The 14,231-nt window shown below is 47.6% G+C and overlaps 1 protein-coding gene across 10 annotated transcripts in view; it reads left to right on the top strand.

Moving 5' to 3' along the window:
- The first annotated feature begins 340 nt into the window (after positions 1–340).
- Nin (ninein) overlaps positions 341–14,231 on the top strand; it is a 102,551-nt gene continuing 88,660 nt past the window's right edge. For 7 of the 10 annotated variants that reach the window (XM_031357259.1, XM_031357258.1, XM_031357255.1 and 4 more), the window contains exons 1-3: positions 341–522; positions 919–965; positions 9,539–9,742. In XM_031357259.1, coding sequence (XP_031213119.1) covers positions 9,560–9,742 — 183 coding nt within the window. In that variant the 5' untranslated portion in view covers positions 341–522; positions 919–965; positions 9,539–9,559. Of the gene's footprint in view, positions 523–918; positions 966–1,001; positions 1,337–9,538; positions 9,743–14,231 lie in introns of those variants that run through there. The other 3 variants (XM_031357265.1, XM_031357257.1, XM_031357256.1) reach the window with 3 other exon arrangements.

Here is a 14,231-nt window from a genome sequence, read left to right as displayed (position 1 = left end):
CAGGGTTACCCGCAGGTGACAGAGGTACCTGCTTCCACTTAATGTCCTTCAAGCTGGGGGGGGGGGGTCTTCACTCTCCAGAAACGTTGCGGGTCCTGTGCCAAGCACCAGGTGCTAGTAGATGCCTTTGAGGGGACAAGGAGGTAATAGGCAAGGGACCGCATGGTGGCAGTGCCAGCTGGTGCGCCGAGGCGACCTCTGGGTGCAGGACGGACACGCGGAGCCAGGGCGTTCCCAAATTCAAATCTCCCTGGCGGGGGCTCGCACCCGCCGACTCTCAGCCGCTACCCGCTCCGCCCTCGGCTGCGGCGGGAGGAGGAGCCGCGCCCTGGCCGGCGTCCCCTTGACTCCTCCCTGCGCGGCCAGGCTCTTCCTCCCCCGCGGCCCGATCTCCGGGTGGCGGCGGCGGCTGAGCCCGGAGCGAGCGCGCTGGGCGCGGCCGTCCCGTGCCGCCGGGCCAAGCCCGAGAGTCCTGAGGTCATGGTCTGTGCGGTGGCGCGGGGCGCCTGAGCCCGGGACGCGGTAAGCGACAAGCTGGGGAGCCCCGGGGTGGGAGGTGGAGGGGATCGCGCGGCCTGGGAGATCGAGGAGGGCCTCAGCAGCCAATGCGCCGTAAACGAGGGACCCCGAGCGCCCTGAGCGGCATAAAGCCGCAGATCCCGCAGATCCCGGTCCAGCACGCGGTGCGGCCCTGGAGGGGCTCTGGAGCCCGCGGGTGGCGGCGGGGGGGAGGGGCGACGGCGGGGGCGGAGGATGCGGCGGCGCGCTTTTGTGAGCGCTGGCCCCTTACATATGGAAATGACGCCCGCGCGGGTCCCTAGTCGCGTCCTCTGGAAGGACGCGTGCCCGGATCGGCGGCGCGGGCTGCTCGGTGTCGCGGTGCTCGCGGGGCCGTAACAAAGCGCCCTTTCCTTGCAGAGCTCCGGAGGCGGCCGGCGTGGGCGCTCCCCAGAGGCCGACGGAAGGTAGGCGAGGCCGGCGGGGCCGGACCACGGGTCGGACGTGTGAGCTCTACGACCCGCGAGGGGACAGGTGGAGTGGGGACGCCGCTCGGGTTGCTAGGAACCTGGGCTGGCCCGCCCTCCCCGCCACACCTCCGCCTTCCAGACCTGCGGCGCCCGAAGCTGAAAGCTGCTACTGTGTCTCGCTCCTGCAGCGGGCAGGAGCCGGGAGGAGTGAGCAGAAAGGGTTCTTGTTCTGTGGGTCGAGGCCACCCAGGCAGCCCCGAGATCCAGAAGCTGAAGGGGAAGCGTGCGTGGGGGAGCCCCTGGGTGTCGATCTGAACCTCTTGCGAGCGCAGAGCTGCTTGGAGTCCCGAAAGTGGAGATTTTAGAAGGTGCGTGGGATCCGTGCAGGTAGAGACTTTTGGGTGCAGCTGGCAGGAAAGGGTGGCAGTACATCGTGACAGTTGCTCTGAAAACAGCGATCTCCAGAGCAGAGGAGTGTGGAGTGAAGTGAGGAGAGGGTGTAGGTGGGAGAGAAGTATCCAAGACTCAGGTCTGAACTGCAGTACCACCCCCACTTCCCCTAAAAAAGACAAGGCTGATGGAAACCAGCCTCCGCTTAAAGCTCTATGAGTTTGAGAGCGCGCTTGGAAAGGATGGTGTTCCCTAGCCTCCGCCCGGAAGGAATCGTGCACTGCCACGGATCGTATTTCCAGACAACTTTGTCATTATGAGACGGGCTCATCGTCCCTTACCTGGGAACAGACCCTTTCAGTCAGTGAGGAAGGCTTGAGCAGGCTTTCCTTGCAGCTCAGCCAAAACAGACTGTGGTTGTTTACGTGGCTGCCACCGTAGCTTTTAGGGTGCTCATCCCAACTAATCTCATGTTAGCATCTGAGCTAGGCTCTTGGGACCATGAACTATTTCTCAGTTGGGTTCGCTCTGATATGGCATCTTGGCATAAATTTATCTATTTGCATGCTTCCCGAGGCTTAACAAACCATAAGGAAATACTTTCCTGGTACCGGTGTAGCTTCTTCTAGGGTCTTCTGCAATGGTGAGCACGGGCTATTGGAGGCTGACCTGGAATATTAGTATGTCTTGCTGTGGAATTGAAAGAAGCTGTGAATGCTCCGACTGTTCATCAGTAACATCACAGGCTGGCTGAAAGAGAGGAATTGGTGCTGTCTCTTCAGCTGTGGTTGGTGTTTCTAGGGAGGTGATCAGGGCAGCGGGCATTGGCGACCTGCCGATTTTTAAGGCTCTCTGATGTTTTAGAGGGAAACATTCTGAACTGCAGGGTTGAGAAAGCAAATGGATTGCCGTAAGCAAAGGCATTGCCAACACACAGATGCTGGGGCAAGGAAGTGGAGCCGCCCTCTATATGGTCCTCTGGTTGAAATGTCATGCTCTAGTCATTTTAATAGGTGCTTGCTCAGAATGTCACAAGTTCTTTTTTTTTCTTATTCCCTTTCATTTTAGATAATGTAATGGTCCTTCATATCAGAAGATGTTAACTCACAGGACAAGAATAGGGCTCCACAGAATTCTGAACAGTCAATCTTAATTTAATAGTCAGTGTTCTTATCATGAGTCAAATGTTGTTCAAATAAATAGTTTTAAATGTCACTGGAAATGACTTTTTAAACTAACATTTTACCAGTCTTGATGCTTCCATTTTGTGCTGATAATGAAAATACCTTTTATAAGCCTTACCCTGATAGAAGCTTGGCAGTTACATCAGGACGTCTTAGAGGGACTCAGACAGCCTGTGCCTTTTAGATGACTACTTTTATAAATGTCAACTCATTTGGAAGCCAATAAATAATGCAGTTTGTATTCTGGCTATTGATCTTACATCAGTTGGCCAGAGGCTTGTGGGGCGGGCTCACTGAACCCAACAAAAAAAAGGTATATTTATCTGATTATATTCAGAAATGAGATAATTTAAAACATTGTGGAATTATGCAAATGAGAAACTTCATTAGAAATTAGCTCTTTTCTTTACTGCAATTAGTATTAGCAATTAGACACTTGCTCTACATGGAAACTGCTCAGAATGTCAGTATCCTAATACATCAACACAGTTGAGGAAATATCTGTAGATGTGAGAACAGGCGTCTTCCACACAGGCCCTGGGGAGCTCACAGCTTCAGCCATCCTAAATTGATTTATGTAAATACAGCTCAAGAAATGAAAGATGTTTCAGGCTTTCTCTCTTTCTTTTTAAGTAGCAAACACAATACTCCCTTTTGTTTTTCATTTTGTGTGTGGCTTCTGTAGTTTTGTAAGTAGTTGAATATAGGTTACCGGATCTGTTGTGCAAAGCTGTTGTTGTTCCCTAACTGATTAGGTAATTCACCTGCTATTAGGTATAACAAAAGCCTGGATTCACATCAACCTGCAGGGCAGTAAAATCCTAACGCTTGTTTAGGTTGAGAATAAATGCTAGCAGGGTGCCTTGGCACAACATATATATTGTGCATATATATACATATATATATGTACCTTGTCCCCCATATATATATGCGTGTGTGTGTGTGTGTGTGTGTGTGTGTGTGTGTGTGTGTGTGTGTTTCTACCTCAGCTCTGTTCCTGTGATGCTGTGTTGCTTTTGGTTTGCAGCTTGAAGGCAGGAGGCACTGTTGGGAGGAGACATTTGGTGGCTGAGCAGCAAACATTACTTTGAAAAAGTGTTTTAGGTGAACTTGGGGAGTGGGGGGTGGGCAGAGCTGGTGCTGTACTTGAGTTTCTTCTTGTTATTTCCTCTTATAATAAGATTAGTATGAGATTAAGTCTGGAAAACTTTGCAGCTGGTAAAAATGTTTGTAGGAAAAATGTTTGTAGGAAAAAAGGGAAGAAAAAGGAACGCTTTACTTTGATCATGGTTCGTTATCAGGGTCTAATAAAGGCATAGGTGAAAAGCCTTAGCAGGCAGGGCTTGTCTATGTTCATCACTGCAGCCCTAAAGTAATGAAATTAGTCACTTGGTGGTCACTGCCTGGGCTGTGGACCCCCAACAGCTGTGTCTGAACACAGGTCCGGGAGCATCTATTATGATTCTCTCTTGAAAGGGAAGAGGCTGAGCCCAGAGGGCCACGCAGACATTCCGCAGAGCTGTTCAGCTGCTGGGCCATCTGGAAGGGAAATAAAAGGCCTGGGCTAGGGGCTGTGACATTGTGTTTATTTATTATTTGGGTGGTACTTGCCAGACCTTGTCCCCCTTTTACTCCCTCCAGCCCAGAACAGGTACTCACCCTGGCTGGGGTTCCAGACTTACAAGCTCCTTTCTAGAACCTGGTATGAGGAAGTTCACACGTGCGCTTCACACTGACCTGGGGACCACTCCATCACTCCAGCTCCACCTCCACCTCCTCCACCTATTTTTGGAAGTCCCTGTTGGCATCATGTTCTCATCAGCTGAGGGGCTGAATAAAGAGTTCATACAGCACAGACGTGACGGGTGTCAGTCTGTGGCCTAGTGACAGCCTTGTTTTGGGTTCATTGGGAGGAAGATGCTCCGAGTAATTGTCATTATGGCCGGTTATTGGGTAGTAAATGTTTTGATTGCTCACTCTATGCATCTGCCTTTTATTTAATTGTCCCTAGTTAGAACGCCAACATATTGCCCACACCAGCCCTTTCATTCCAAAGGAGTCATAATGGCTTCTGGCTAGCTGTCATTGGTGGGGTTTTCCTGAGGTTATGGTTGTCATCCTTAAATGGGAATTGTTCTTGCAACTTCAAGGGCGATTTACTACTCTCTTTCAGCTTTGTAAGTTTCCTGCTGCTGCTGGGCGCCTGCTGGGCCTGACTCTGGAAAGTATTGGCTTCCTAGATGAGACCTTAAGTATCCATTGGGGGAAAGACATGGACTAGTGTGCGATTCCTGAACTTTATCTATTCCTGAAGGCCTGGGGCCCTTATGGTTGCTTCATGTAAATGTGTATTTCTTCTCGTCCTCAAATCCCAGTGCTGCTTTAGGAAAAGAGAGTACCTATCATATGGGCATAGTCCTAGAAATTTGTAGGCTGCACTGAGTCGGTCCATAGACCAAGGTAACTGGGATCCCTCACCCTTCCGAATTCCGATTTGGAGCAGTGTGTGGCTTGATACTGTCCAAGGTTTTCTCAGTACTGTCCAGCCGGATGACACAGAGAGGGGATCACAAGTTGTTCAGTTCCATCGTTGCATCCTGTAAGCATGTATAAAAGCCGAGGGACAGTAATGGCTGCAATGGTAGAATCTTAGCCCCTTCCTTTTTCACTGTAATGCTGTGGCCTTGAATAGGTTGCTTAATTTTGCCTAACCCCAATTTCTATATTTGAAATGGGGAAGTGATACTATCTATACCCCTGAACGAGGAGGATTAAATTCTATGAGTAAGGCAGTATACATAAGTACTTGGCATAGGCTGGACTCAGTAAACGCTGGGAAGAACATAGTGCCTTCCGAATTCCCTTCTATGTCTCAGCCTTTTTGCAGTTATCTGACATTACATTTGTCAATCATCTGCCTTTTTAGGCTCAGGAAGCCAAGCATTATCCGTTATCATTATCACTTATTAATATAATGATGTTTACGGGGGTAACATCAATTGCTCCTTCTTACCCTTATTCGGGAGCATTCCATGAGCTGCTCGGCTGCTCTGCAGGCTGACTTCTGCCTGATTGATTTAAATTATTCTCCTCTAGCTTCCTTTTCAAGCCTGGAGTGTTTTCTTGCTTGATTTTTCAGTTGGCCGTCTTGGTCCTGTTTCTCTGAACCTAGCCACTAGCTTGCCCTACTTAGTTCTAGAACAACCCTGGCAGATGGCTGTTGTTATCCTCATTGTCTAACCAAGGGGGCTTGACAAATGTTTTAGCACACAGTCTCTCCTCCAAAGTCTGGTCTCTTAACTGAGAAGTGCAGCTGTAGCTCGTGAGGGCATTGTACACTGAATTGCACTTCGATGACTCCGCTGTGGTTCGGTAACCATTGTTGGTGCTCTGTTTCTTCTTGGTTATGCCTAATCCTGAAGATGCCCTTGAAAAGTGAAGATGTGTGTGTGGAAGAAGGCAGGGCAGGGACTGTCTATGTCAGTTTTGGCATCTTCACCAGGGTAAATTTCCCTCCCTAGAACCTCCCTAACACGAAGTTAGTCCATTTACTGACTCCCTGGCCCAAAGAATGGATTGTACTACTCAGCTGGGGGAAGGTGAAGACGATGGGGGAGGGGAGACTGAGGCCTTTACTCTTACCTTCCTGGTGAGTGGGGAGGGGAAACATTTCTGGCATGGGAAATTACAGATGAACATTTGGAGAATTGTGTCAACCAGCAAAAATGCATTTGGTGCCAGATGAGAACTGACAGCTTGTCACCATGTGTAACATTTCCTGGATGTTGCAGTTGGAGCACTTGCTTCACTGGGGTGCAGCCCCCCTTCTGCCATCTCACCCCTACAACCACTCCCACGCACTCTCACCTCCTACCCCACCCCCATCCTCACCTTCCATCCTCACCAACTCCTCATCTCCCACCCCCACTCCTACCTCCACCCTCAGACACCCCTCACCTCCCACCCCACCCGCACCCACATACCCCTTACCTCCCACCCCCCATACCCTCATGTACCTTTACCTCCCACCCCAACCCGTCTTCAGTCCAAAGAACATTCTCCTAAGCTTGTTGTCTGTGGAACCTAGGAGATGAAGTTCAGAGAGAAGGGGAAAAAAAAAAGGCTGCTTTCAAATGGAAGAAGTCTGATCTAGTGAAAACCTAATGGCCTCCCTAAATCAGACATGCTAGCTAACCACATTCAAAGCAGCAGGAAAGGCCAGGCGTTCTTAGCACTGGGAGAGTTTCATTCTCTTTCATTGGCTTAGGTTAGACCAGTGGTTCTCAACCCTCCTTGACTCCTTAATACAGCTCCTCATGTTATGGTGACTACCAACCATAAAATCATTTTCATTGCTACTTCATAACTGCAATTTTGCTACTGTTATGAATAATAATGCAAATTATGATATACAGCAGATCTGATATGTGACCCCTGTGAAAGGGTTGTTCTACCCCCAAGGAGGTCACGACCGATTGGTTGAGAAACATTGGCTAAGGCAATAAGTAATGTTCAAAGGGGAATGGGACGCATTAGGATTCCTTCTCTTCTGAGTTTATAGAAAGTAGACTTGTCTGACTTTTCTGAAGCTGGTCAGATTACAGCCCAGCGGACTCTGAGAAAGAGCTCCAGAGCTGTGAAAATCCCAGAGCCCATGGGGATAGCCAGCAGACCTTAGTTGACAATTAACTGGCCCACTCTAGGCAAATCTCATTAGCCAAACTTGGCCTTGTCTGTGTTCCTTCTTTTTTGTGGTTTGGTTTAACACCTTGGTGTTTCTTTTCTGAAGCTTTGATGTTTATGTAGCACTCCCAACATATTTTGAAAACATTTACATACTGATTAGTTAACCCAGCAGACCAACCCTGGGAAGGCAGCCAGAGCCTGCTGCACCTCAGTGGTTAGCTGCTGATGGAAGAGACCTTCCCAGGCCTGGGAGCCTGGACCTAGCTCTACCGTGTTGCTTTCACGGGTGGCCCTTGACACTGAGCTGTGCTGACAGCTTCCTCCCAGCTCATCTTCTGACGTCATCCAGTGTGGGGGTCACAGCTTGACTTCAGTTTTTTGCTGGGCTGTGTTTTTGTTGGTTACACACACACACACACACACACACACACTCACACACACACTCTCGAATGAGAGACGGTCTCACTATGTAGCCCTGGCTGTTCTGGAACTCATTCTGTAGACTAGGCTGGCCTTGAACTCACAGATTTGCCTATCTCTGCCTCTTAAGTGCTGGAATTAAAGACATCCACCACTACACCTGGCTATTTGTTCAGGTCTGTCATTTGTGGACAGTTGTCTGTGGAAAGAAGGAAAGTGGCCTAGAGGGGCATTGCATTGTTTCAGAAAGCTCCATTGCCTTGGGCCTAAGCAGTGTGGAGCTTAAATTACTCTATCTCTGTGTTGCTAGGAGCGGCTCTGAGTTCTGACTCAGGGCTTTAGTAAAAGGGGCTGTTTTTTCTGATGGTGCTTTTGGGGGTTGGACCAGGGCCTTGCACATGCTAAGCATACACGATGTACCACTAAGCTGCACCTCCAAGCCCTGGGGAAGATGTTGTGTTTTGTAGTCATGGGGTTGGCTGAAAGCCTGATTGCAAACGCCTGAGGTCACCATCCCAAGGGTATGCGTGTGTTTGGCACCCGTTGATTGCATCATGAAGCTGCTTCCAGGTGTGCAGCATTTGGGCTGGATCCAGCACATTAAAAATTGATCATTATATACAAGGAGAAGGAAAGATCTTTTTAGTTTTCTTTCCCTTCCTCCCTTCCTTCTTTCTTTCTTTTTCTTTTTCTTTTTCTTTTTCTTTTTCTTTTTCTTTTTCTTTTTCTTTTTCTTTTTCTTTTTCTTTTTCTTTTTCATTTTCTTTCTTTCTTTCTTTCTTTCTTTCTTTCTTTCTTTTTTAAAATTGAAGCAGGGTTTTCTGTGTAGCCCTGGTTGTTGTGGAGCTTGCCGTGTATGTCATGCTGCTCCGCACTCACAGAAATCCATCTGCCTCTGCCTCTCAAGTGCTGGGATTAAAGGCTTGTGCCACCACACCTGGCCTGGAACATCTTATTCTCAAGTAAAATACCTGGAATTGTGTGGGTTTACTTTTAGCAAAAGATGACTCAAAGCCTTTGGGGACTAACATCAGGTTTTTACTGATCCTAGGGAGGGTGAACGGCTGGGACCCGGGTTTGCCGAGCTTTGGGGAATCAGTAATGGAAAATAGGGCAGCCAGGAATGAAGCTTGAGTTGCTGGAGGTAGAGGAGTTCAGAGATGCCATTCAACTCTCCCCAAACAGCCTGTGACTCCTCAGGAAAGGCCTGTTGTGTTTCACCTTTTCTCTAGGCAACTAAGCATTACCTAGAGCACCCTGGGACAAGAGAGAGCCTCAGGGAACCCTTTCTGCCCTGCAGGGTGTAATTGCACCAGCAAGGCTAATTGACTTGCTTTTTGAATTAAAGGCATCTGGGCCAGATAAATTGGGAGATGGCTCAGCCGGTGCCTCTGATGAAGCTGTGATGTGGATTACCTAGGTTGAATGGAGTGAAAGTTTGGCCACACCTCAGATCCCAGCATCTGGGGAGGGTGTAGTCTCATCTTCAGCTTGCTGACTTGTCTGGCCGCTCTGACCCTGTAGTGACTGAATACTAATAATTATCTCATCTGGTCTGACTAGCTGGTAGAAGAGCCTTTCACTTTCCTGAATCCCCAGGCTGATAGGTGAGAAATCCTTTCAAGTGTGAGTCTGGCAGACAGGCCGCTTGCCCATGGAAGGAAGACTGCCTGCTCCGAATGTTACTTACTCCATTGTAGCATTACAGTTGTGCCCTGGTGCTGGGCTAGTGTGTGTACAAGTACCACTGGCCAGGCAGGGCCTTGCTGCAGAGTGTTCCAAGTGGCTGATGGGACTTGGGGGAGATGTGTGTGTCCAGGTAGGGCTGGAGGAGATTCATGTGTCCAGAAGTGACATGCCCCAACCTGTCTTCCTTCATGTCCCACACAGGTGAGCGCTGTGGGCTATGGGATGGATGAGGTGGAGGAAGACCAGCATGAGGCCCGACTCAAGGAGCTGTTTGACAGTTTTGACACCCTGGGAACTGGGTCTCTGGGTCAAGAGGAGCTCACTGACCTCTGCCACGTGCTGTGCTTGGAGGACGTGGGCCCGGTGCTGCAACAGACGCTACTCCAGGACAACCTCTTGGGCAGGGTAAGATCTGGGCAAGAACAGAGTTTGTTGGAAGTGGGGTGCGGTTTCTGTCAGGGTACTGGGGGTTGGTGGCAAGCCACAGGTATGTTGCAACTTGTCTCTTGCAACCTGGCCGTTAACCTGGGGCGTGTAGTTTGTTTGCTCTCGTGACAAGAGCGTGTTAGATTTAGTCTGCGCTTGGAATTAAGTTGTACACTAAGCATCATGGGTAACAAGAAAAATTGATGGTTTCCCAGACTTTTTTCCTTGTTCTTTGTGGGTCATTTCGTGGAATCCATATTCATCATCGGGACAGAGAGCAGAGGGGTGAGATTTCCATGGAAAAGAAGCAAAGGCAGTTTGGTCCCTGGGAGCTCTGAGGGTACTGCTTAGTTCATATTGTTGTTCCTCCCATGGGGCTGCAAACCCTTCAGCTCCTTGGGTCCTTTCTCTAGCTCCTTCACTGGGGACCCTGTGCTCAGTCCAGTGGATGGCTGTGAGCCTCTGCTTCAACCAAAGAGTACACATGGTGGGACTCATGGCTCCAGCAGCATATGTAGCCGAGGATGGCCTAGTCAGTCATCAATGAGAGGAGAGGCCCTTGGTCCTGTGAAGGTTCTATGCCCCAGTGTAGGGGAATGCCAGGGCCAGGAATCGGGAGAGGGTGGGTTGGTGAGCAGGGGGAGGGGGAGGGACCAGGGCTTTTCTTTTTTCTTTTTTCTTTTTCGAAGGGGAAACCGGGAAAGGAGATATCATTTGAAATGTAAATAAAGAAAATATCTAATAAAAAAAGAAAAAAAAAGAGGAAAAGGCGGGAAGAGAGCTGCCCTTCACAGGAAGTAGAAGTTTCTAGCATGACTTTTAAAAAGCTGGTTTCTGTGGGGGCCATTTTGAGGTGAGGATTGAACCTTCTTCCATCCAGGAGTTAAGACAGGAAAGTACATAAGGCATAGACCATCTCCAGTCCAGCCCAACATGCATGGGGAATGTATGTGAAAAGCAGTTAACTTCCACATTTGACCAGGTCATGTTTTCCCCCTAGATCAAGTCTCAGGCAAGAGAAAGAGGAGAGAAATGCCTCCCTTGTCCCAAGCCTCTAGCAGTGAGGACAGTTGGTCTATTGCAGTCTGAGAATGCCTTCAGTTCTCCCACTCATAACCAGTAGCCTCCTTTACAACCCTTTGTGTAGAGTTTTCTGCCCTTGGCTCTAGGGCAGACAAAATGAAGGGGCGGGGGGGGGGGGGGACTTCCGAGCTGTGTTGCTAATTGTGACACTCAGCACACAGGTTCGTCCGTGCTCTAACTCCAGTAAGCAGTCCTAAAGCTTAGTTTGGTTTTGCCAGATGCATCTCCTCCTCCTCCTTCCTTCTTCACTGTCTTCCAACGGATATGCCTAAGTATCCCTTCGCATAGAAGTATTAGATGCATGTCACGTGAAGGAGGCAGATACAATACTGTGATGCACACACACACACACACACACACACACACACACACAAAATGATATGGGGGCTTGAACAAAATGATATCGGGGGCTTGACATGCTGTGAGGCTAAATTTTGTTGCAAAAAGTAGGGCCACTCTTGGTCACTTTGAGGAAGATTAAATGTTTGTGAGCATATGTGGTTCCTAGAAAATGCTGAAAAGACTCATTGGGAAGGTAGCAAAAATAGCAATACGGAAGGTCAAACCATTTCTGCTATTTCATGTGTTCCAGGGTTTTAGGCAGAGTGGAGAACAGAGTAGCATCTCCCAGTGTGGTCCTCAGGTTGCAGGCCTTTGGGATGAAGGAGTTGCTTTTAGTGCTTCAAAAAGCACAAGGAGCCAGGCTTTGGCTGCTGGTCTCCCTGAGAACCTCTCTCAGAGTACAAGGGGATCCTCCACGGCACAAAGATTCTGCCCCAGCAGCTGGCTAACAGTTTGCTCTGCAGATGTTAGCCCAAACCAGGGAACAGTTATCGATTGATTTGTTAATGGCTTGACACCATCAGCCTGCTTTTTACATTGGCTATTTGCCTGAATAGTGAGTACCTAAGTGGTCTACAGTGTGATATTTACTTAGTGAGCGGGTGATAAAGTTAAATAGATGTCTGCATATTGATTTCATGTGGGAGATCCCTGACGATTGTCTTGAGAGACAGCATTGTCATGAATTAACACACTATGGTTAAATTTGCATCTTTATGAAACTGAATTATTCTCCTTGGTTGATCGCATTGGCCATATCCTCTGAGGATGTCTCGTGCATGGTTTATGATTTTCAGTTGTAAAGCAATACATCTCTTAGAGTTTCCTGGAGCCATTCTGCATATCACCTTCAGGAAACACTGAGTAGGGATCATACATGATTAAGGTGAAAGTGTTAAAAATTAGCTTAATTTTAGATGACACATAGTAAGTATGTGTACTGATGTGTGGAATTTCAATACACATGTGTCATGCATCATGGTGAGGTCAGCTGACTGGCATTTTCCTGTGTTGGGACACTAGAAATCTTTTCTATTATCTTTTTTGAAATATTTTGTTAATTATTACCAACTATAGTTATTTTTTTCATTTTGTTTATTCTCTGTGTGTGAGTATGTATGGGAATATGTGAGTGTGTGTGTGTGAGAGAGAGAGTGTGTGTGTGAGAGAGAGAGAAAGACAGAGACAGAGAGAGAGACAGAGACAGAGACAGCAGTGAGGTCAACAGACAACTTGAAATAGTACTGGTTCTCTCCTTCCACCATTTAAGATGTGGGGACTAAACTCAGGTCCTTGGCAGTCCTTGGCAGCATAGCTTTTTACAAGTTTTTGTTGTTGTTGTTGTTGTTTGTTTGCTTATTTTATTTTGAAATAGGGTCTCACCATGTAGCCCTGGCTGGCCTAGGACTGCTTATATAGACCAGGCTGGCCTCAAACTCACAGGTTCTTCCTGCCTCTGTTTCCTATTTCCTGGATTAAAGAGGTGGGTCACCATACTGGGCCCAAGCTGATTTTTTTATGTCAGCTACCTTTCTTCTCATTAGAAGAAGTTTATAGAAAAAGTTAAAGACTAGAGATATAGCTCAGATGGTCAAGTGCTCATTTGGAATCTGTAAGGTCCCAGGTTCAGCCTCGGTACTATCACCATCAAAGGGGGGTGGAGGCTATGAGGACTAGACGCTTGATTCAGTAAGTAGAAAAAGTAGCATGACAAATCTTAATCTAGTCATTAGTTCATTAATTCAGCAAATATAATCGTGTGTCATATGGGACAGTCATTCGGTTAGTCTCATTGTATTGGTGCAATTTATTAATGCTTACTATATACTATAGTAGTTCATAAAATTGGCTTTTGGATATATTAGGATCCATCATTTTCCGAGATGCTTCTGACTTTAATTTTACCTTTTGAATAATAAACACCTTAGTAGCCGGGCAATGGTGGCGCATGCCTTTAGTCCCAGCACTTGGGAGGCAGAGGCAGTAAGATTTCTGAGTTCGAGGCCAGCCTGGTCTACAGAGTGAGTTCCAGGACAGCCAGGGCTACACAGAAACCCTGTCTCAAAAAAACAAAAACAAAAAAAACCAAAAAACAAAAAAAAAAAAAAACAACTTAATTGAATATGACTGTTATTATATCAATGTGTGTGTGTGTGTGTATGTGTGTATGTGTGTGTGTATGCATGTATGTGTGTATGTGTGTGTGTATGCATGTATGTGTGTATGTGTGTGTGTGTGTGTATGTGTGTGTATGTGTGTGTGCATTTTCTATGCATTTGCTAATGGACCATTGCCCTTCAAGTTAGAGTTAGATGATCTGTCTGGATTCCTAACTTAAGTCAATATTCCCTGATCCTGTTGGTTACTGTTCAGATGTTTAAAAGGTGTAATTTTAGGACCCTTGATTTAAAGGAAAGGATCAGGTACTTGTGTCCAGTCCATGTCATTGGCTACACACAGGTGAAGCCACACCCTAAGGGCCTCCTCCAGCTATGGAAGCATTGTAGGCTGGTCAGGTGACACAGCTGGTGGGTGATTGGTAAAGGGATTGAATGCCATGTTCACACAGGGCAGGATGCTGTGTTAACTCTTTGCTGGGCTGAGCTTTTACCAAGCAAGTAACCTGATATCAGATGCTCCCAGTTACCTGTGGCCTTATTTTTTATTTGTATCAGTTTTAAAAGTCAGCATATTAAGGCAGTGGGTTTCATTATGACACTTTCTTTTTTTAATGTTAAGATTTATTTATTTATTTTGTGTATATGAGTGCTCCCTCTGTATGTCAGAAAAAGGCGTCAGATCCCATTGCAGATGGTCGTGAGCCACGATGTGGGTGCTGGGAACTCAGGACCTCTGGGAGAACAGACAGTGCTCTCAACCACTGAGCCATCTCCAGCTCCCATTAGGACAGGTATTCCCTTGAGCCTCTTTCTCTTTAATCAGCAGTTAGGATAGAAAGGAGCTAGCTTGTTTTGTATTGATAGGTAGCTTCAATTCAGTTTAGATAGCTTAGATTTTGTTGATCTGTCTGGAAACCTTCAGA

The sequence above is a fragment of the Mastomys coucha genome, unplaced genomic scaffold, assembly GCF_008632895.1.
Source record: "Mastomys coucha isolate ucsf_1 unplaced genomic scaffold, UCSF_Mcou_1 pScaffold6, whole genome shotgun sequence".
NCBI classification, from domain to species: Eukaryota; Metazoa; Chordata; class Mammalia; order Rodentia; family Muridae; genus Mastomys; species Mastomys coucha.
The sequence above is the reverse complement of the archived record's forward strand: the minus strand, read 5'-3'. Positions and strand labels throughout refer to the sequence as shown.